Here is a 23,791-nt window from a genome sequence, read left to right on the forward strand (position 1 = left end):
GCACAAGTTATAGTTTCTTGGATAACTCTAACTGTAAAAGTTGAATTTTATGGTTTTGTACGAGTAAATTCAGAACCTAACTATAATATCCCTGTAACCTTTGTTTTTTTCAGTGAATTTCTAAGGTTTTTTAATTCTATTTCCTTACTATAATGTCCCTTTCGCCTTTGTTTTTTCTGTGAATTTCTGTGCTTTTTAAAATTCTATTTCCTAACTATAACACCCCTGTAAGCTTTGTTTTTGTTCAGTGAATTTCTATGTTTTTTATAATGTATACTAATTTTCATTGTTGTTTGTTAATCCAACCTGTGCCCGTGCGTGGTGGCAGTTGGTCACAGGCACAACCCCCTATAAGGAGCCAACTTTGCACCGTGCACGGCCTTTGCCTGTGCTCAGTAGGGGTTGCCCGTAAGGCCTGGTCTGCAGCTAGTCCCTGCGACCAAACGCCCTAACCACCCAATCCTACACTGCACACAGCCCTTTGGCCATGCGTGGTGGGAGCTGGCCGCAGCCTATCTCTCTGGATGTGAGAATAGGTGTAGGAGGGTGTATCTGGGGGTGAGAGTGGCTGTGAGAATCTCTGTCCAGGTATGAGAGTGCTTGCATCAGTGTCTTAGTGGGTGTGTCAGTGTCTGCGCAGATCTGTGAGTGGGTGAATGAGGATGTCAGTGGGTCTGTGAATGGGTGTGTGAGAATCTGAGTGGGTCTGTGAATGGGTGCCTGAGTGGGTCTGTGAGTGGGTACATGAGGGTCTCAGTGGGGCTATGAGTGGGTACACGAGGGTCTGTGTGGGTCTGTGAGTCAGTGCGTGAGTATCTGAGTGGGTCTGTGAGTGGGTGTGTAAGGGTCTGAGTGGGTGTGTGAATGGGAGAAAGAGATTAAGAGAGAGCATGAGAGAGAGAAAGAGAGTGAGAGGGAGCTAGAGAGTTTTTTAGGCTTTGATGAATGATATACTTAGAATGACATATTTCTTCACAAATTGAAAAGAAGAATGTACTTGTCAGTTAAAAAAAGTAAGATCACCTTTCAGTTTAAGCCTTAAACATTTGCAGTTGAAACTAAATTAAAAGAGGGAAATTACTAAGGATACATCAGGAGTCAAACCCGCAACTGTCAGTGTGAAGGTCTGTGACTTTCACCATTAAGCCACAGCCGTTTTTCATTTAAATAGTTTACTTGCCCTTTACTAACTATCTGGTGCCGCGGTGGGAGTCTGAAGGCCTCCGTTGCAGTCCCTGCTCATTATTTTTTAAATAAAAGATTTTTGGCCCTTTACGGGCTATCTGGCAGTGCAAGTGGGGGCCTCGAGGCCTCCTCCGCAGTCCTATTGCTCCAGAAAGCAGGCAGCTGCTTCTAACAGCAGCTCCCTGGTTGTTGGAGCAATGTTTTCATCTGTCTTCCCTGCAGGCATATCTGCGTGAAGGGAAGACAGATGAAAACTCTACTTTCTGGCAGTGGGGCCTGTTTGACAGGTCCTGCTGTCAGAAAGTGGAGTTATGTTTGCTGTGACTTGGCTACAGCTATCAAATCTGCAGCCAAGCCACAGCTAACAGCTATGTCTCGAGTGTAAGCACCCCGGAACATAGCAGGAGCCGGCCCTGGGGGGTGGAGGTCTCCAGGGCCATCAGTGGCTCCTTGGCAGGGACCGTGCAGCCCTCCTCCAATGTAAATAGCCCCGGCAAGGTGGTGGTTCTCGGGTCTATGGAGGTCCAAAACAGAACACCTTTCCATTTTGTTACTATTTGCCCCAGGGGGTGGTGGTCCCCAGGGCTGCTGGGGCGCAGCGCAGTCCCTGTAATCCAGAGGAGGTGGTGGTCCCCGGGGCTGTTGGGGAGGCCACTGGGCCTACCCTACATAACAAAACCATTTTGCTGGGGAGATGGTAGTCCCCGGGCGCAGGGGGCCACAAGGCCCCCCTGCATTCAATTTAACAATGCCCTGGGGAGGTAGTGGTCACTGGGTTGCAGGGGGGGCACACAGCCCTCCTCACATATGTTAATACATCACCCTGGGGAGCCAATGGTCCCTGGGGCTGTGGGGGAGGCCATCGGGCCACCCCCACATAATAAAAGCATTTTGACCCAGAGAGGTGGTGGTCTCCAGGGAGTGGAGGGACGAACAGCTCCCCACACAAAATTTAGTAAATGTCCCAGGAAGGTGGTGGTTCACTGGGGCTATGGAGGGGCCAGGAGGCCCCTCCATTAAAAAAAAGACAATACCCCCAGGACCTGGCCTTCCTGGCGGTTATTGAAAAACAAGTGCAGGAGCCCGCGCTTGTTTTTTAAAAAAATTGTTTGCTGCAAAATTCCGATGTCGTCCGGATTTTGCTGTAAAACTTTTTTGGGACATTTTTTTTTAGCTCTAGGGTTCCCTCCACCAGAGCTAAGGGGTCAGGGTGACTGTACCGATGCCCCCTGTCTTTTTTTTTTTACACTTTTTTTTGGGGGACTCGGACCAAGCCAAGTCCCAAGATGGCTGGCAACATTTTCTGGTTTGAAGTATTGACAGCCATTCAGAGCTGTGCATTTCCCTGCATGAGGTCGTCTTTTTTCGTGAAGTCTTAGCGACAACAGATATACAAATTTAGATTTCCTTTAATTTCTCAAAACTACTGAATGGATTTAGACCAAATAAGCAAAAGTGTAATCTGCGTACTGTAAGCTAGCCTTCTGCCAAATTTGGTGTAATTCTGTCCAGTGGTTCAGGCTGTAGTTGTGGCTAAAGGTCCTATGGGAATTACCATGGAAAACTGAACTTTTTTGACCCGCCCCTTTTTCTCGCCACGCTTGACAGATCACCCCAAAACATTTCATGCCCAACAAGAATCACCAGGGCACTTTTTTTGTAAAATTTTGTGAAGATTTGTCAAATGGTGCCAAAGATATAGGCAAGTCAAAAAACGTTTTTTCTATGGAAACATGGTCCTAACTATAACTACATTGTGGCAACCGCCACTAGGTAATATATATATATATATATATATATATATATATAAACACACACACATATGCACATATATCTACACATATATGCATAGATAGACTTATACATATCATATAATAATTTGTAAACAACTAGTAGCTAGTGATAGAACCTAGTCAATTTAGAATGAATACATGAATTCTTGCATTTTACACCATTCATCACAAGGTCTGCCTTTTCAAAATAATCAGAAAATTTGTATTTAGGCCTGATGTAGACAGATATTCTGCGGAGAGGAATCTTCAACTTCCTGGAAAATTGATTTGTGCAAATTGAGCTGCAAACATCCCTAGAGAAGGCCACAAGCTCCTCAGGGCCAGGTAGCCCTTATCAGCTTATGAACACCGTAACTGAAAGCAAAAGCTATCTAAGCAACTGTCCTGTTGTTCAGCTAAGGGATACAGTCTATAGGTGGATGCTAGTAAGTCCTACCCAAGATGGTTGCCTTCTAAGGAGGGTCTGCCAGCTGGAAAGACTTTCCGGCAAAAATCTGTGTTCATGGACAGCATCGGGCGGTCTCGCTGTTAAAGGTGAGGCTGCAGGGGAACCCCAGTTTTGACTCTTAGCAAGGTGCAGCCTGGATTCAGGCTCTGCCGGCTGCAGGCACCTTGGTGGGGTCAGCAATGGCTCTGGCGGTAAGTGGAGGCACAGGGCTCACCTGGCTCCCCAACAGGCATGAGGAGCAGAGCTGCTGCAGGAACCCACGAATGTAAGACCGCAGCAGATTGAGGATTCTGTTGAACTTCAGCCAGCCTGCTAGTATCCCCCTGATGACTTCTTGGTTAGAGGTGGGGCTTGAGAGTGAGAACTTGTGCCCATCTGCTTGAGCGTCCCTAGGTGAAGAGAGACCACGAGGGAAAGGCACCACCGTGGCCTAGAGAAGGCGCAGCTGTGTGGTGCGCTCTTCTGCTGTGTGCCTCTGCTGGTGAAACAGTTGCACATGCAGTCCCTGGGGCGAGTGACTCGGAGAACAGTGGACACTAGCCTTACTGCTTTAACTTTGTGGCCCAGGCCTGCTTATGCTCCCTGAGTTTGGACCGTTGGGGAATGGTGGAGCTTCCATGAGGGATCTTCCATTGTGGCCCTGGTGGCCTGCTCAACTTCCTCATTCCTGTCTGGTAGTGGACCCGGCTGGGGAGAAGGCTGCCTGAGCAAAATTATGACAGTATGCATACTGACTAGGCTCACCCTGAGCTGCCTAGTGGGACGGGACTGTGTAGCTGCATAATCCTAAGTGTAAGGTGGGCTACCTCGCCCCGACTTAAGGCGTGCCACTCCTGTGGCCACCTGCACTATGAGAAAAATGGACAACAATCAGTCCAGGATGCCCTTGAATGACGCTGGACAATGCTTACTGCTGATTCCCCTCAGTAGGACCAAACGATGGACCCCCCAGGTTAGTGCAGGACCTTCCCTGGAGCCAGACATATGCTTCATGTTTATTGACCTCAAACAGAGCCTGCATGCCATCAAGAAAAAGAATGACATGCTCACTGATCACTTGAGGAAGAAGGTAGACAGGCACGAAGAACGACTGTACCACCTCAAGCACCATACGTCAGATGTTGAATACTCGTGCTCCTCGGATAGAGAGCGCCTGCTTCAGATGGAGAAAGCACTCAAAGTCATCTGCAACAAAAAATGAGGATCTGTAAGCATGGGTGCGACGAAACAATTTGCAAATTATAGGGGTTCCTGAGTTAACTGCAATGGACTGTATGGAAGACTTCGTGGAATAAATGCTCCGCACCCTCTTTGGGGAGGCCTCTGTCTCCTAACTTCCACACTATTCTATGACAAAGGACCTAAAAAAAAACAAAGGTTACAGGGACATTATAGTTAGAATCTGGATTTACTCATACAAAACAATAGAAATTCATCATTTGTAGTCTTTCAAGTAACTATAACTCCAGCCCTAAGGTAACTATAACTCACGCCTTCGCTATACACAGCTTATTACGCCACATATTATGTCATTGATGAGATCTTGTATGGCATCTTTGATATCACTGCAACGTTTGCAATAACATTATTGATAAGAAAACTGTGCACGGCAAGGGCACGAGTTATAGTTACTTTAGGGAGCGAGTTATAGTTACTTAAAAGAACTCTATCACTGCTGAATTTCTATGCTTTTGCACGAGTAAATTGACGTTATAGGTAGGTCATGAATTTACTGTACAAAACCAGAGAAATTCACTTAAAGTTAGAGTTATCTAAAGTAACTATAACTTGTGCCCTAAGTTAACTATAACTCGCTCCCCCACAATGCACAGTTTTTTCGTCAAGAATTTTACTGCAAATATTACATTGATATGATCAATGATGCTATCAAAGATGTCACGAGTGCCGTAATTTGTGGGGTAATTAGAGGTGCATGGTGAGGGCACAAGTTATAGTTACCTTAGGGCACAAGTTATAGTTTCTTGGATAACTCTAACTGTAAAAGTTGAATTTTATGGTTTTGTACGAGTAAATTCAGAACCTAACTATAATATCCCTGTAACCTTTGTTTTTTTCAGTGAATTTCTAAGGTTTTTTAATTCTATTTCCTTACTATAATGTCCCTTTCGCCTTTGTTTTTTCTGTGAATTTCTGTGCTTTTTAAAATTCTATTTCCTAACTATAACACCCCTGTAAGCTTTGTTTTTGTTCAGTGAATTTCTATGTTTTTTATAATGTATACTAATTTTCATTGTTGTTTGTTAATCCAACCTGTGCCCGTGCGTGGTGGCAGTTGGTCACAGGCACAACCCCCTATAAGGAGCCAACTTTGCACCGTGCACGGCCTTTGCCTGTGCTCAGTAGGGGTTGCCCGTAAGGCCTGGTCTGCAGCTAGTCCCTGCGACCAAACGCCCTAACCACCCAATCCTACACTGCACACAGCCCTTTGGCCATGCGTGGTGGGAGCTGGCCGCAGCCTATCTCTCTGGATGTGAGAATAGGTGTAGGAGGGTGTATCTGGGGGTGAGAGTGGCTGTGAGAATCTCTGTCCAGGTATGAGAGTGCTTGCATCAGTGTCTTAGTGGGTGTGTCAGTGTCTGCGCAGATCTGTGAGTGGGTGAATGAGGATGTCAGTGGGTCTGTGAATGGGTGTGTGAGAATCTGAGTGGGTCTGTGAATGGGTGCCTGAGTGGGTCTGTGAGTGGGTACATGAGGGTCTCAGTGGGGCTATGAGTGGGTACACGAGGGTCTGTGTGGGTCTGTGAGTCAGTGCGTGAGTATCTGAGTGGGTCTGTGAGTGGGTGTGTAAGGGTCTGAGTGGGTGTGTGAATGGGAGAAAGAGATTAAGAGAGAGCATGAGAGAGAGAGGGAGCTAGAGAGTTTTTTAGGCTTTGATGAATGATATACTTAGAATGACATATTTCTGCACAAATTGAAAAGAAGAATGTACTTGTCAGTTAAAAAAAGTAAGATCACCTTTCAGTTTAAGCCTTAAACATTTGCAGTTGAAACTAAATTAAAAGAGGGAAATTACTAAGGATACATCAGGAGTCAAACCCGCAACTGTCAGTGTGAAGGTCTGTGACTTTCACCATTAAGCCACAGCCGTTTTTCATTTAAATAGTTTACTTGCCCTTTACTAACTATCTGGTGCCGCGGTGGGAGTCTGAAGGCCTCCGTTGCAGTCCCTGCTCATTATTTTTTAAATAAAAGATTTTTGGCCCTTTACGGGCTATCTGGCAGTGCAAGTGGGGGCCTCGAGGCCTCCTCCGCAGTCCTATTGCTCCAGAAAGCAGGCAGCTGCTTCTAACAGCAGCTCCCTGGTTGTTGGAGCAATGTTTTCATCTGTCTTCCCTGCAGGCATATCTGCGTGAAGGGAAGACAGATGAAAACTCTACTTTCTGGCAGTGGGGCCTGTTTGACAGGTCCTGCTGTCAGAAAGTGGAGTTATGTTTGCTGTGACTTGGCTACAGCTATCAAATCTGCAGCCAAGCCACAGCTAACAGCTATGTCTCGAGTGTAAGCACCCCGGAACATAGCAGGAGCCGGCCCTGGGGGGTGGAGGTCTCCAGGGCCATCAGTGGCTCCTTGGCAGGGACCGTGCAGCCCTCCTCCAATGTAAATAGCCCCGGCAAGGTGGTGGTTCTCGGGTCTATGGAGGTCCAAAACAGAACACCTTTCCATTTTGTTACTATTTGCCCCAGGGGGTGGTGGTCCCCAGGGCTGCTGGGGCGCAGCGCAGTCCCTGTAATCCAGAGGAGGTGGTGGTCCCCGGGGCTGTTGGGGAGGCCACTGGGCCTACCCTACATAACAAAACCATTTTGCTGGGGAGATGGTAGTCCCCGGGCGCAGGGGGCCACAAGGCCCCCCTGCATTCAATTTAACAATGCCCTGGGGAGGTAGTGGTCACTGGGTTGCAGGGGGGGCACACAGCCCTCCTCACATATGTTAATACATCACCCTGGGGAGCCAATGGTCCCTGGGGCTGTGGGGGAGGCCATCGGGCCACCCCCACATAATAAAAGCATTTTGACCCAGAGAGGTGGTGGTCTCCAGGGAGTGGAGGGACGAACAGCTCCCCACACAAAATTTAGTAAATGTCCCAGGAAGGTGGTGGTTCACTGGGGCTATGGAGGGGCCAGGAGGCCCCTCCATTAAAAAAAAGACAATACCCCCAGGACCTGGCCTTCCTGGCGGTTATTGAAAAACAAGTGCAGGAGCCCGCGCTTGTTTTTAAAAAAAATTGTTTGCTGCAAAATTCCGATGTCGTCCGGATTTTGCTGTAAAACTTTTTTGGGACATTTTTTTTTAGCTCTGGGGTTCCCTCCACCAGAGCTAAGGGGTCAGGGTGACTGGACCGATGCCCCCTGTCTTTTTTTTTTTACACTTTTTTTTGGGGGACTCGGACCAAGCCAAGTCCCAAGATGGCTGGCAACATTTTCTGGTTTGAAGTATTGACAGCCATTCAGAGCTGTGCATTTCCCTGCATGAGGTCGTCTTTTTTCGTGAAGTCTTAGCGACAACAGATATACAAATTTAGATTTCCTTTAATTTCTCAAAACTACTGAATGGATTTAGACCAAATAAGCAAAAGTGTAATCTGCGTACTGTAAGCTAGCCTTCTGCCAAATTTGGTGTAATTCTGTCCAGTGGTTCAGGCTGTAGTTGTGGCTAAAGGTCCTATGGGAATTACCATGGAAAACTGAACTTTTTTGACCCGCCCCTTTTTCTCGCCACGCTTGACAGATCACCCCAAAACATTTCATGCCCAACAAGAATCACCAGGGCACTTTTTTTGTAAAATTTTGTGAAGATTTGTCAAATGGTGCCAAAGATATAGGCAAGTCAAAAAACGTTTTTTCTATGGAAACATGGTCCTAACTATAACTACATTGTGGCAACCGCCACTAGGTAATATATATATATATATATATATATATATATATAAACACACACACATATGCACATATATCTACACATATATGCATAGATAGACTTATACATATCATATAATAATTTGTAAACAACTAGTAGCTAGTGATAGAACCTAGTCAATTTAGAATGAATACATGAATTCTTGCATTTTACACCATTCATCACAAGGTCTGCCTTTTCAAAATAATCAGAAAATTTGTATTTAGGCCTGATGTAGACAGATATTCTGCGGAGAGGAATCTTCAACTTCCTGGAAAATTGATTTGTGCAAATTGAGCTGCAAACATCCCTAGAGAAGGCCACAAGCTCCTCAGGGCCAGGTAGCCCTTATCAGCTTATGAACACCGTAACTGAAAGCAAAAGCTATCTAAGCAACTGTCCTGTTGTTCAGCTAAGGGATACAGTCTATAGGTGGATGCTAGTAAGTCCTACCCAAGATGGTTGCCTTCTAAGGAGGGTCTGCCAGCTGGAAAGACTTTCCGGCAAAAATCTGTGTTCATGGACAGCATCGGGCGGTCTCGCTGTTAAAGGTGAGGCTGCAGGGGAACCCCAGTTTTGACTCTTAGCAAGGTGCAGCCTGGATTCAGGCTCTGCCGGCTGCAGGCACCTTGGTGGGGTCAGCAATGGCTCTGGCGGTAAGTGGAGGCACAGGGCTCACCTGGCTCCCCAACAGGCATGAGGAGCAGAGCTGCTGCAGGAACCCACGAATGTAAGACCGCAGCAGATTGAGGATTCTGTTGAACTTCAGCCAGCCTGCTAGTATCCCCCTGATGATTTCTTGGTTAGAGGTGTGGCTTGAGAGTGAGAACTTGTGCCCATCTGCTTGAGCGTCCCTAGGTGAAGAGAGACCACGAGGGAAAGGCACCACCGTGGCCTAGAGAAGGCGCAGCTGTGTGGTGCGCTCTTCTGCTGTGTGCCTCTGCTGGTGAAACAGTTGCACATGCAGTCCCTGGGGCGAGTGACTCGGAGAACAGTGGACACTAGCCTTACTGCTTTAACTTTGTGGCCCAGGCCTGCTTATGCTCCCTGAGTTTGGACCGTTGGGGAATGGTGGAGCTTCCATGAGGGATCTTCCATTGTGGCCCTGGTGGCCTGCTCAACTTCCTCATTCCTGTCTGGTAGTGGACCCGGCTGGGGAGAAGGCTGCCTGAGCAAAATTATGACAGTATGCATACTGACTAGGCTCACCCTGAGCTGCCTAGTGGGACGGGACTGTGTAGCTGCATAATCCTAAGTGTAAGGTGGGCTACCTCGCCCCGACTTAAGGCGTGCCACTCCTGTGGCCACCTGCACTATGAGAAAAATGGACAACAATCAGTCCAGGATGCCCTTGAATGACGCTGGACAATGCTTACTGCTGATTCCCCTCAGTAGGACCAAACGATGGACCCCCCAGGTTAGTGCAGGACCTTCCCTGGAGCCAGACATATGCTTCATGTTTATTGACCTCAAACAGAGCCTGCATGCCATCAAGAAAAAGAATGACATGCTCACTGATCACTTGAGGAAGAAGGTAGACAGGCACGAAGAACGACTGTACCACCTCAAGCACCATACGTCAGATGTTGAATACTCGTGCTCCTCGGATAGAGAGCGCCTGCTTCAGATGGAGAAAGCACTCAAAGTCATCTGCAACAAAAAATGAGGATCTGTAAGCATGGGTGCGACGAAACAATTTGCAAATTATAGGGGTTCCTGAGTTAACTGCAATGGACTGTATGGAAGACTTCGTGGAATAAATGCTCCGCACCCTCTTTGGGGAGGCCTTTTCTCCCATGCTCATTGTAGAGAGGACATACAGATCACTAGGCCATTGGCTTTCTCCAGGAGCCCCTGCCAGTCCTGGCAGAGATTTCAATGTGGTGCTGGATGCCAGTGAGGATAGATTAAGTGAGTCTTGCCACCCACAGCTGCAGGCCATCTCACAACTGTGCAACATCATTACAGATAATAGACTCATAGATATTTGGCATACACACCACATGCACAGCTCCGAGGGAACATGTATAACATCCTCACACAATACCTGGTCCAGGATTGACTTCTGGCTGGCCACTGGAGATGTTGTTTCCTGGACCACTGGAGTTCAGCATCTCCCACAGACACTTTCTGACCACGCCCAGGTGTTCCTGGTTCTCAATGTGCCTGAAACTATTTTGCATGCATTTTCTTGGTGACCTCCCCCTGTGCACTGCGAGATCAGGTATTCCGAAGTGAGGTTCAGACGGCCATTATAGAATACTTCAAACATAACTCGCAGTCTGTCGCCCCTCCATCCACCCTCAGGGAGGCCTTAAGGGTGGTAATCTGCATGGTTTACATTGCAAAACAGGCCGTGTGTCGAAAAGTTATGTGTTGACTTGACCTGGCTCGAAGCAGAGATCCGCGCTTTGGAACTTCAGTACTTTGAGTCCTGCTATGAGGATATATTGTCATCTATCCATGGTAAACTTGAAGATTTTGAGGAAGCAGCTACCTGGGAAATGCACTATTTGAGGAGGGAGGCTCCTGCCCAGAGGGAGACATGGCGGGCAAGACTTTTGCTGGGCTACTGCACAAACCCTGGGCCAGCGAGTGCATGGACAAACTTCTAGACGATCACCTCAATATACAAATATATGCAGATGCTATATAGTGCACCATGGTGAGCTTTTACGCCAATTTGCTTTCCTCCCCCCAACATTCACCTCTTTCTTATTTACCATCTTATTTGGATTCAATACAACTGCTTTGATTAGACAACAATAATCAACTTTTCCTTAATGAGCCATTTATGGGGGAAAAAGTCATTTAGGTTATCAGAGGCCTCCCAGGGGATAAAACCCAAGGGCTTAATGGCCTCACTCCTGCCTTCTAAAAGGAATACGTAGACCTCATTTCCTCAATATGTATGAGGAATCAATGCAGAATGGGGTGCTCCCTGCAAGAGGCCCTAATTGTAATTATTCTGAAACATGATAAAGACCCTCTGCACTGCGATTTATATAGGCCTCTGTCCATGATAAATATCCATAACAAAATCTTGGTTGTACTGATTGCCTCCTGCCTCCTCCCCCTGTTGCCGCTCATAGTCCAGCCAGACCAGTCTGGACTCGTGCCGGTCGACGGCTCATAACCTGCGCATGTTCTTTGCCCTTCTCCACACTATTGATCCCAACAGAGGGCTGCCTCTGTGTTTTTGGATGCCAGTAAGGCATTTGACTCACTTGAATGGCCCTATCACTTCCATCTCCTAGAATGTATCACGATTGGAAACAAATTCATATGTCTGATCAGCTTACTGTATGTTCAACCCCTCACTCACCTGTGGATTAATGGGACAAACTCTGTTATCTTTGTGATATCTTCAGGGCACGTGATAGGGGGCCCATTGTCACCAATCATATTTGTCATTGTGATGGAACCCTAGTGGCCCAACGTAGACAACACCATTCACACTGCAGACTTGCGTTCACGCCCCAGGATCTTGGTTTCTATGTATGCAGATGATGTTACTTTATACGTGCAAGAGTCCTTGGCTCACTTATATCCGCTCCTCTGAGAACTTATTCGCTTTGGCGGTATTGCTGGTGTTAGCATTAACTGGGCAAAATCCATTTTATTTCTGCTTACGGAGGTCACCCAGACCTTTACCTCTGACTTCCCGCTACTATGGGCTAGGAGCCCAGTCCGATATTGGGGAGTCTGGCTTAGTTGCGACCTAGATGAACTCTGGTGGGAGAAGTATGGCAGATTGATGTCATGGCTCCAGGCCCAAGTTACTGCCTGGTCAAAGCTAGCACTGTCCTTCATTGGGAGATTGGCTATGGCCAAAATGGTAATAATCCCCAAATTTCTATATTTGTTTATCAACTTGCCACTCCCCATGTCAGCTCAGTTCCTTAAGAAATTTTGGTCCCACCTTGTAACACTGGCCTGGGCTGGCAAACAACCATAAGTGGTGTGGGAGATACTGTCACACCCCTTTGAGCAGGGTAGGCTGGAAGCATCCGATATGGACCTGTACTTCTTCAGCTCTCCGGTGCAATTTGCCCATTACTGGCTACGACCCATTCAACACCAGTTACACACTGCATCAGAAAAATAACCATGCAGCTTTGTATTGTCCCACCAGGTGAGTGTGGCACCAGGTGGACACAGTGGCCTGTCTGGTGTAGACATGGAATACGCTGTGGAAGAGAGTACACCTTAACCATATGTTTGCCCCATCAGTTCTGATATCGGGACATCCGCTACTGCCATTGGTGGCTGATGTGGGGACACAGGCATGACTCTGCCGGATGCTTCTGACTTCCTTTGGCATGGTGTGCCCAGAGGGCAGCTTTGATGCTTACAAACAGGCAATACAGGACCTTGCTGCTTCTCTTCTGGACACCATGACCTATTATCAGCTCCAAGCATCACCAAGAGAGCTCCATGGTACATTCCCAGCAGCCCCCCTGACATTCATGGTATTAGAGAAGCTACTTAACAATCCTTCCCCCTGCAAGCTGACCATGTGCCTCTGTTCTGCAATGCAGGCTACTGCACAGGTCAGAGCGCCCTCTGCCAGAAAGGTCTGGTTGGATTACCTCAATATATCAATTAGCATGGAGCAATGGACCTCTTGCTGTTCCCAGTCCAAGGCCCTATCCCTGCATTACAGGTTGAACTTGATGCACTTTAAATATTTACACAGACTTCACCACACACCCATGTGATTGCTCAGGATGGGACCCGTGGATGATGTGCATTGCATGCACTGTGCCAAGTTATGACTTCCAGCACCTCGCAATGGACTATCCTGAGGTGAAGGAATTTTGGACAGCAGTGCTCAATGACCTATGGTGTTTTACAGGCCCTCCCCCAGAGCACTCCCGCTGTGTCTCTCTACTGGGCTATGCTAAGGATTTTCCCCCTGAGGTCTGCAAGCTGACAGCAATGCTGCTGATGGCTGAGTTATGGGTTGCAATACACTGGGGTAGACGGCAGGTGCCCAGTAGGGGCAAGTGGCTACTAGATACTGCTTCTTGTCATGGGGTGTTTGATGCATATTGAGTACAGATGCCTGCCTGGTCACACTGGAAAGACACATGGGCCCCCTGCAGCTTACCTCAGTCTCCACAGCAGAGTGACAGAGGCTGAGGTTGAGTCTCAAAACCCCAAACTGAACCAGAGCAAGCCTGTGTGTCCCTCCCCATAAGGTGCCTTGTCAGTTAGAACTGTTGCATATGATGTGTGACCTATTTGCTTTCAAACTAGGCATCGTGCTTCTGGATACTATCGTCCATGTAGGATATTAGCTCTGCTGAGTGGTATGTTCCTACTTCCTTCCTTGCTCTTCATCATCCTACCCCACACTTCCTCTTCCCTTCCTCCCCTCTCTCCCTCCTGCTCCTCTTACCTTCCCAATGCATTCTATGTGTAGAACCACTCTTCTATGTATCTGATTCCTCACTGCACCTTGTCTGGTTGTTATGATGTAGTTGATTACTTCATAATCCAATAAATACAATATAAAAAAAAGGTACACTGGCTAGAGTAATACTGTCTAGAACAAACTAGGAAGGGCGCTTTTAGTACTAAGACAGCATAGCTAGCGGGAGATTGGTTACCGAAAAGGAGTTTAATCATTAGATGCAATGAATTACAGACACACACTCACAATGTTGCACATCCTCTAAATATTTTGCTTATTTATTGCTTTCATTGAAATTATTGTGTTTGCTTTATAGTGATATATAAATATATATATATATATATATATATATATATGAAACCAAAACCCTTTCAGGGATAGAGCGACGCATAAATTATGCAAAAAACAAGGGAGAACTCTGGGAAGTTCTCAATTTTAGGTGGAGAGCTGCTCTAGTAAGGAGCACTCTGCAACACCAGCGACACTCTAGATTTGCTCATCTCAAATGTCTGCTTATCTAGCAAAGTCTTTAAGCATAGGATTAGCACAGTGCTATCCTCGCCGAGCTAGACAGTGACAAACTATTTTGCCATTTGTACAGCAAAATCTTTAAGCATAGGATTGACATAGTGCCATCCTTGCCGAGCTGTAAAATGACAAAAGCCATTTACCACTACAGGCACAGTATTACAGCTTTGGACTGGTCAAATACCATCCAAGCCAACCTGGAATGAATAAAGCAACCCCTGACACGTGTTTCGCTCTCATTAGAGCTCTTCAGAGGGGTATAGCTTTGTCCAGACACAAGGGAGCACCCAGTATAAGTCAAACCAAAACCCTTTCAGGGATAGAGCGACGCATAAATTATGCAAAAAACAAAGGAGAACTCTGGGAAGTTCTCAATTTTAGGTGGAGAGCTGCTCTAGTAAGGAGCACTCTGCAACACCAGCGACACTCTAGATTTGCTCACCTCAAATGTCTGCTTATCTAGCAAAGTCTTTAAGCATAGGATTAGCACAGTGCTATCCTCGCCGAGCTAGACAGTGACAAAGTCTTTTGCCATTTGTACAGCAAAATCTTTAAGCATAGGATTGACATAGTGTCATCCTTGCCGAGCTGTAAAATGACAAAAGCCATTTCCCACTCCAGGCACATATCTGTCTCTCTCTCTCTCTCTATATATATATATATATATATATATACATATATATATATATATACATATTCACTCAAAAAATCAAAAGTTACCGGGACATTGTAGTTAGGCTCACATTTAACCATACACAACCATAGCGTTATAGTTAGAGTTATCTCAAGTAACTATAACTCGTGCCCTAAGGTAACTATAACTCGCGCCCCCGCCATGCACAGATTTTTCATCAAAAATTTTACTGCAAATATTTCATTGATATTATCAATGATGTTATAAAAAATGTAAGTAGTGCTGTAATTTGTGGGATAATTAACAGTGCATGTCAAGGGTGCAAGTTATAGTTTCCTTAAGGTATGAGGTATAGTTACCTGTGATAACTATATCGGGTGAATTTCTATGGGGGTCATTCTGACCCTGGCGGTCGGTGACCGCCAGGGTCACCGACCACGGGAGCACCGCCAACAGGCTGGCGGTGCTCCCTCGAGCATTCTGACCGCGGCTGAAACGGAAAGTCGGCGGTCTCCCGCCGACTTTCCGCTGCTCGGGAGATTCCTCCATGGCGGCGGAGCGCGCTCTGCCGCCATGGGGATTCTGACACCCCCTACCGCCATCCTGTTCCTGGCGGGTCGCCCGCCAGCCCAGGGCAAATCTCAAAATACCCTCAGCGGTCTTGCGACCGCAGAGCGGTATTTTGTCAGGGGAAGACTGGCGGGCGGCCTCCGCCGCCCGCCAGTCTCAGAATCACCCCCTATGTTTGTTTACATTCTATTTCCTAACTATAACATCCCTGTAACCTTTCTTTTTTTCTGTGAATTTCTATGTTTTTTTAACCGTGCCTGGTGGTGGTTGGCCAGGCCCTGAGGCTAACCCCCTATAAGCACCCAACTTTGTACCGTGCACGGCCTTCAGTGGTTGCCCGCAAGGCCCGGTCTGCAGCGAGAGAGAGATCAAGGGAGAGAGAGAGAGATTGAGAGAGAGAGAAAGAGAGAGAGAAAGAGTGAGAGAGAGAGTGAGAAAGAGAGAGGGAGAGAGGACCCCAGGGGAGCCTCAGGCCCCTCCGATCCTAGCCAGCTCCCTGCATACTGCGGGAGCCGGCCTTGCTCCCATAAGCAGCGAGCTGCTTTAAAAAGCAGCCCCCTGCTTGTCTGAGCAATGTGTTCATCTGTTTCCTTGCACGCATAATTGTGTGCAGCAAAACAGATGAAAACTCCGCTTTCTGCCAGCGGGAGCACTTCAGTCCACCTCTTGTGATGCAGGATCCAGGCAGCTCAGCAGGAGAGGGGATCCACGCAGCCTGTCGTCGATGAAGTAGGTGCCTGCTGAAGCCGGGGAGTGACTCCTTCACCCCAAGGGATATTCCTTCACTCTTCAGGTGCAGGCTGAAGACAGGTTGTCCTCTGAGGATGCACAACCGGAAACAGTTGCAGTTGCTGGCAGGAGCTGAAGATACAATGTAGCAGAAGTCATCTTTGCTTCTCTGTTGTGGTTTTGTACAGTTCTTGGAGGGTCCAGATGCAGTTTCTTCGGTGAGAAGGTGAAGTGGAGGATGCAGAGGATCACTGCTGGTGTCTTGCAATCCAAATCTGAAGAACCACCCAAAGGAGAGACCCTAAATAGCCCTGAAAGGGGGATTGGTCAGCTAAACAGGTAAGCAGCTATCAGGGGAGGGCTCTGATGTCACCTGCTGGCACTGGTCACTCAGATGCTCCCAGAGTTCCCTGCCAACTTGGGATCCAAGTTGGCGAAACCCAAGGTCCCTCTGAAGGAGCTCTGAGCACCACCCCTAGGGTAGTGATGGACGGGGAGTGGTCACTCCCCTTCCCTTTGTCCAGTTTCACGCCAGAGGAGGGACTGGGGATCCCTGAATGCATGTAGACTGGATTACACAAGGAGGGCACCAAATGTGCCCTTCAAAGTATTTCCAGTGGCTTGGAGAGGCTACCCCTCCCAAGTCTGTAACACCTAGTTCCAAAGGGAGAGGGTGTAACACCACTCTCCCAAAGGAAAACCTTTGTTCTGCCTTCGTGGGCTTGAGCTTCTCAAGCAAAAGGAGGGCAGAAACCTGTCTGAGAGGTGGCAGCAGCTGGGACCGCCTGAAAAATCTCAGAAGGCTGGAATGGCAATACTGAGGGTCCTCTAAGGAGCCCGTAGTGTGCATGGAATCATACAACCAATGCTTGTAAAAGCCTTGGGGTATTTTTCCAATATGTTTGATACCAAACATGCCTATGTTCGGAGTTACCATTATGTAGCTGGGTATAGGTAGTGGCCTATGTCCAGTACACACGTAAAATGGTGACCCCACACTCACAAAGTCCGGGAAAATGGTCCTGGAGTTTGTGGGTCTGCTACAGAGGTGACTTATAAGTAACCTGGTGCAGTGTAAATGGCAGTGAAAGGGTGCATGCACCTTTTCATGCAGGCTGCAATGGCAGTCCTGCAGAAGCCTTTGAATGGGCTCCCTATGGGTGGCAAAAGATGTTCTGCAGCACATAGGGTTCCCCTGGAACCCCAATGTCCTTGGTACCTAAGTACCATATACTAGAGACTTATAAGGGGCACCAGTATGCCAATTGTGGGTGAAATACTGGGTTACCAGTCTGCAACAACCACATTTAGAGAAGAGAGAGCATAATAACTGGGGTCCTGGATAGTAGGATCCCAGTGAACACAGTCATGCACACTGACAGCAGGCAGAAAAGGGAGGTAACCATGGCAAAAAAAGGGTACCTTCCTACAAATCTACCCTGGCCCCTTTTCTTATATTTGTAATTTTTGTTCTGGGACTCAGCTGAAGCTGAGTCCCAACATTGCTGCCAACACTTTCTTGTTGAAGTGTTGTCAGCCAATCAGATCTCAGCACGAGATCAAGAGGATTTACTAAGCATTTGCGTCCCTATATATACAAATTTGGATTTTCTTTAATTTCTCAAAAACTACTGGATGGATTTACACCAAATAGCAAAAAGGGTGCTTTCTGGACCAAGAGCCACCTTTCTGCCAAATCTGGTGTAATTCTGTCCACTGGTTCGGGCTTTAGACCTGTTCAAAATCCCTATGGCAATTAACATGGAAACACAACTTTTTTTTACCCCCACCACCTTTTACTTGGCCCCGCTTGACAGATCACCCTGAACTTCCCATACAGCAGCTGACATAACTGTCAAGTTTTTGGGGAAAATGTTGTGAAGACTTGTCAAGCGGCGCCAAAGATACAGGCAAGTCCAAAAAGCTATTTCTATAGAAACTTGGACCTAACTATACCTACCTAGTGGTCACCACCACTAGGTAATATGTGTGTGCGTGTGTGTGTGTGTGTGTATTATTGCGTGTGTGTGTCAATCCATGGTGAACGAAGTGATGCAACTCACTAACAGAATAAATAATTCTGTAGTCCCACAGGACTGATTGTTGCCCAGAACACACCACTCTCATGCACTGGTGGTCCATGGGTTACAGTCTACCAGATTTCCTTTCTCAAGTTGGTAAGTCAGCTTGATGCTTGTGATTTGGGTAGGGGGTCTACGGTTGTATTTTGCAAAGGTGCAAAAAATATCACAGGATTGCAAAAAGCAGATGCAAATGCTGTTGCACCCCTTAGGCACTATATAAATAATGTCTCTGGTATTCTGCCACCAACCAAACCACTATTGCATTATCCTCCCATTCCAGACCCAAATGAAGGAACCTGTTCTCCTGCTACCCACCCCAGCCACCCTCTGCTTTTGCCCTCCCACCTCTGCTTAATTTGAAAACCCCTGGGCTAAAGGCTTTCCATTCACACCACCCTCACTTTATTCACCCCCCCCCATGATACAAAGAAGAAGAATTATGGTTTCCTGCCACCCACCCTCACCACTCTATGTGCCTTCCCACCCTCTTCTAACACAAAACTGCTTTCTGCTATCCATCTGAACCAAAACCCAGAGCTGCACTGAAAGGCTTTTAGAAAGTTCTGTCACCATGACCTGAAATTCCTTGTTGATGTTGCACAAGTGGGAAACAACTTTTGATTCCCAATGTTGTTGCATCATAGCAGTGAATAACCAGATTTAGAATCCAGTATTTACGATAATCATACATTACAGTTTTACAGTGCATAGACAGAGTTTCTGTGGCCCACTCAGGTGTGATCCAGTAACACTGTGTCACCCACATAAATCAGTGAAGGGATGTCCTCTCATCTTAACTTGTGTGGAGAACTCACCACTGTCTGTACCAGTGGAAAATCTGCAAGACGTAGAATAAAAAGAAGAAAGGTGGGACAATAAGCTCCATGTGACATAAGCTATTTTTCAGTCAACAAACCAAGACCCTGTTTTGTTTACTTAGGGGTTTTGTAAAGGTCTATACACAGCCTGGAGATGAACAACCAGAAAGTACAACAGAAAGTGTGGCAATCACCAACGACACCTCACCTCAATGGTATCCCAAAAGATGACAAAGCCTTAAGGAACATAGGGACTGATTTAGAGTTTGGCGGACAGGTCACAGGTTACTCCATCACAAATGTGACGGATATCCCATCCGACGTATCTCGATTCCCATAGGATATAATGGGATCATAATACGGCAGACAGGATATCCATCACGTTTGTGACAGAGTAACACCAGGGGCTGCTCCTCCATGAGGGCAGAGGAGTGTCACTCTCCTACCAGCAGCGGCAGCTGCAAAACTTTTACTAAAAAACAATAATAAAAGGGGTGGGCCATGGGAGTGAGGAGCAATGAGGGGGAGTGCTCAGCACTCCTCCTCAGAGTGCATGTGTGTTGGCCGGCTGTCTCGGGCCAGCCAAAAACACATGCGCACAGGGCGCTTTCCAGCCCAGCAACACCGTTGCTGGGCTGGAGAGAGCCTGCACAGGCTTTCAGTCTGCCTGGGAGCACCCTGGCTGGGCACTCCCAGCCAATCCTGATGCTGCTGTGAGCAGCGTCAGGATTGGCTGCAGGGCAGTCTGGGAGCTTGTGCCTGCCTGCAGCCAGCAGAGGAGAGGAGCGGGGCACATCGCGGTGGTGAGAAGGTAAGTGTTTATTTATTTTTTTTGTAATTAATTTAATTTTTATTTCCGTATTCCCCCGCGATGCGTCACCCACTTCTGCCCACTGCTAGTAGCCACTGAGTAACACCATCCACCAAACTCTAAATCTGGACCTAGAGTCCTGAAGGAAATGATGAAGAACGCATGCTAGACTTATGTATTTGATCAACCATGGCTTTATGATGTCAACACGTATGCTGACCCAGTTGCTACTACAGTTAGACTGAATCTTCTTGAGTATAAATGTAGAGGAAGCAGCACTTATATTTATTAGATCTCTTCAAACTGTTGGATGGAGATAACATGTGGCCTACTGCCTGCTTATCAGAGTGAAAGGTCATTGGGGGAAAGGCCACAGACAAAGTGAACTAAAGTAGAGGTTGCAAACTATAACAGACAAACCCTGCCAATCGCAGGTATTTTCAAGTTAAAATTTCTGAGCACTACTTATGGCGGTATCGCCTCCAATCCTCTATGACTGCCCAGATCATGAGAATCCAAATGTTTTTTTCATTTATTTCATGATGTCTTATTTTTCTTGCTATAAGCAACTGAAGGATGTTGGTAGGTTGTTTTATCACCTTATGTAACAGAATCACATTAATTGACCTGACAACAGCATGCATCTTTGCACTCTGTTTCTAGGGACACATGGGAACGAGGTGTTCCACACTCATTGTTAGCTTTGGGAGAAGGTTATATAATGGCTTACTTGATTGACCTCTCCCTCCGAAGATTTGTATGTATCCGTTAGGCCTTAGGTTAGAACCTCAATGGAGGTTGCTAATCCTTTCATTTTTCTTAGACCAATACAATGAGTATCATACAGAATAATAATAATGCATATTGTTTGAGAGACAATTGTGCTTGTGGTCATGCACTGTGTGAACTGTCAATACAATAACTATGGGATTTAAGACAGAGGTTTCAGCCTGCTTTATCCTCTTTAGACTTACAGAAAATGGAGCTCAGAAGGCCGCGGTGGCAGAAGAGGCCATGACGCCCCAATGATTGCATATGATGCCCTCCTTGGAGCAGGCACTGACTTCAAGGACCTGTGTTACCGAGCAATGCTACATGGAGGTGAGTTAGCTGTGTTTCTTTCTTTTAAAAACCACAACCACCACTTTAGCGAAACAAAGATGAAATATTGCTATTGCATGCTTTAATCATATCTCTTCTATTTTCTGACCTCTTAGCCTATGCAGAGATGCCACTGTACTACCAAAGCATTAGCCAGCATGACAGCAAAGTGTATGATTGATAGTCTTCAGCTTCTCTTACACCTGTTTGTGTGGAAAAATCTGCTAATTGTTTTCCTTCCAAGAACTTCAACCCCATCTTATTTTTCACATGCTCCATATAACAATTATCATTGAAATTATTTTGCCTGAAAGATTGCAATTGGATAAAGCGAGCAGCAAAACTGACTAGGTAGTGGTGCATTGAAACAAAAAGTTTGAATTAAATATGTATGAGAAACTTGCAACCCTACAAGGGTACCTTCAGCATTATGAAATTTCTTCAGAGACCCTAGATACTGTGACTGCGCTGGAAATGTTCCTCTGTAGGTTTCCACCATCTCCTCTACCAAGGTTTTAGTTGTGTCTCAGTTCTGACATCCACTGTTTGAACTTTCAAGAGTAGGACACGTAGAAACACCTATGAAGCAGTTTGTAAAATAGTATGAACAGCAGTGTGTTTGGCGTGACTTGGGATATGGTACAAGGAGGGTGGTATGCAACAGGTTTTTTATTGATAGGACCATCATGTGACCAATGAAAGGCGCAGACAGACAGCCACTTTAACACTCTGACCGCCACGGCGGTAGCAACAAGCACCACGGCGGTAACCGCCAACACCCAGGCGTAAGACAATGTATCTCCCACTGTATTAAGACAGGCCTATCCACCATCTTTTCCGGGGCGGTACCAACCACATCAAAAGCACGGCAGAAACAGAACACAGAAGTCAAAGGACTCAACTCTGGACACTCAGGGAACAACCACGACGCCATGGAGCCCGAGTTGCACATTTCCCCATGCTCGTCTAGCACACAAGGGAGGGGGGATGAAAAAGAGAGTGACACACACACGCAACACACAACACCCCCAACCCCCCCCACACCATACACACAACCAGATACAGTAACATTACATATTCATCCCTTCCCTTCAGGAATAATGAAAGGACAAAATGATTGGAAGAAAGTGAGTGTAATACGATAAAATAACATGAATAAGTGCATCAAAATACAAACGTATATACATATTTACAAATGGAGGGACACTGCCCAGTCCTCAATGTCCGTGGGCCAGAGGGCCACAACACATAGGCCAAGGACCCACCTCACTCCTGCAACAACACGGAGAGAACACTGCAGGGGCATCAGGTCGAAAACACAAAGGCACCTCAGGTGGATGGGGAATGGGGGGGCACCCCAGCCAGAAGATGGTACAACCCCACTTGTCCTGGAGGGGGATACATGCCCTGTGCGATGTCCTGGGAAGTGCAAGGCCACAGTCTCTCAAGTGGGTGGTTTGCCCACTGCTTGGTCCTGGGGAGTGCAAAGCTGGTGCAAAGCCACAGTCTCTCAAGTGGGTGGTTTGCCCACTGCTTGGTCCTGGGGAGTGCAAGGCCACAGTCTCTCTAGTGGATGGCTTCTCCACTGGTGCTAGAGGGGGCATTGTGCCCAGTGTTCTTCTTCCTGGGAAGCGTGGGGTGAGTGGATGGCTTCTTCCACTGGTTCTGGAGGGGGGCATTGTGTCCAGTGTGCTACATCCTGGGAAGGATAGGGTGAGTGAATGGCTTCTTCCACTGGTTCTGGAGGGGGCCTTGTGCCCAGTGTGCTTCATCCTGGGAAGGATGGGGTGAGTGGATGGCTTCTTCCACCGGTTCTGGAGGGGGCTTGTGCCCAGTGTGCTTTATCCTGGGAAGGATGGGGTGAGTGGATGGCTTCTTCCACCGGTTCTGGAGAGGGCATTGTGTCCAGTGTGCTTCATCCTGGGAAGGATGGGTTGAGTGGATGGCTTCTTCCACCGGTTCTGGAGTGGGCTGTGTGCCCAGTGTGTTTCATTCTGGGAAGGGTGGGGTGAGTGGATGGCTTCTTCCACTGGCTCTGGAGAGGGCATTGTGCCCAGTGTGCTTCATCCTGGGAAGGATGAGGTGAGTGGATGGCTTCCTCCACTGTTTCTGGAAGGGACATTGTGCCCTGTGATGCAGATCTTGGGGAGTGCAAGGTCACAGTCTCTCACCTGGGTGTCCCCCTACAGGATTTGCAGGGTCCAGGACGCACTGCAGCCCATGGAAGCAGGACTACACACTGCCCGCCGGCGGTGACGGCTGCTCAGTGGTGGCAGTGGCGGGTCTGGTGTCGGGGCTGGCAGTGGTGGAAGGAGGCTCCAGCCCATCCCCTGCAGCCTCGGACGGCTGCCCACTGGGGCTGCTGCCGTTGGAAGTGGCGGGTCTGGTGTTGGGCCCAAAAGTGGTGGGGGGAGGCTCCAGCCCATCCTCTGCAGCTTCGGACGGCTGCCCACTGGGGCTGCTGCTGCTGGCAGTGGTGCTGGTGGAGGTGCTGGCAGTGGTGGGGGGAGGCTTAGGGGGAGGCTCCAGCCCTTCCCCTGCAGCCTCAGATGGCTGAACCGCCATGGTTAGTGGTGGGGGCTACGAATGAGTCTCAGCACCAAGCCTCCTGTCCTTCCTGCCTGGTGGTGCTGGCCCCTTGCCCTTCCCTTTTGCAGCTAGTGGTGCCTCCTTGCCCTTCCCTTTCGCAGCTGGTGGTGCCTCCTTGCCCTTCCCTTTTGCAGCTGGTGGTGTCTCCTCGCCCTTCCTTGATGCACC

General features: G+C 47.6%; 1 protein-coding gene across 1 annotated transcript in view; it reads left to right on the plus strand.

Annotated features, from left to right (window-relative positions):
• Positions 1–23,791, plus strand: part of ADPRHL1 (ADP-ribosylhydrolase like 1) — a 385,298-nt gene that overhangs the window by 284,798 nt on the left and 76,709 nt on the right. Inside the window, exon 6 of the mRNA XM_069204669.1 lies at positions 20,902–21,034. Within this exon, the coding sequence (XP_069060770.1) occupies positions 20,902–21,034 (133 nt within the window). The remainder of the gene's footprint in view (positions 1–20,901; positions 21,035–23,791) is intronic.

Source organism: Pleurodeles waltl, chromosome 8, assembly GCF_031143425.1.
Source record: "Pleurodeles waltl isolate 20211129_DDA chromosome 8, aPleWal1.hap1.20221129, whole genome shotgun sequence".
Taxonomy (NCBI): Eukaryota; Metazoa; Chordata; class Amphibia; order Caudata; family Salamandridae; genus Pleurodeles; species Pleurodeles waltl.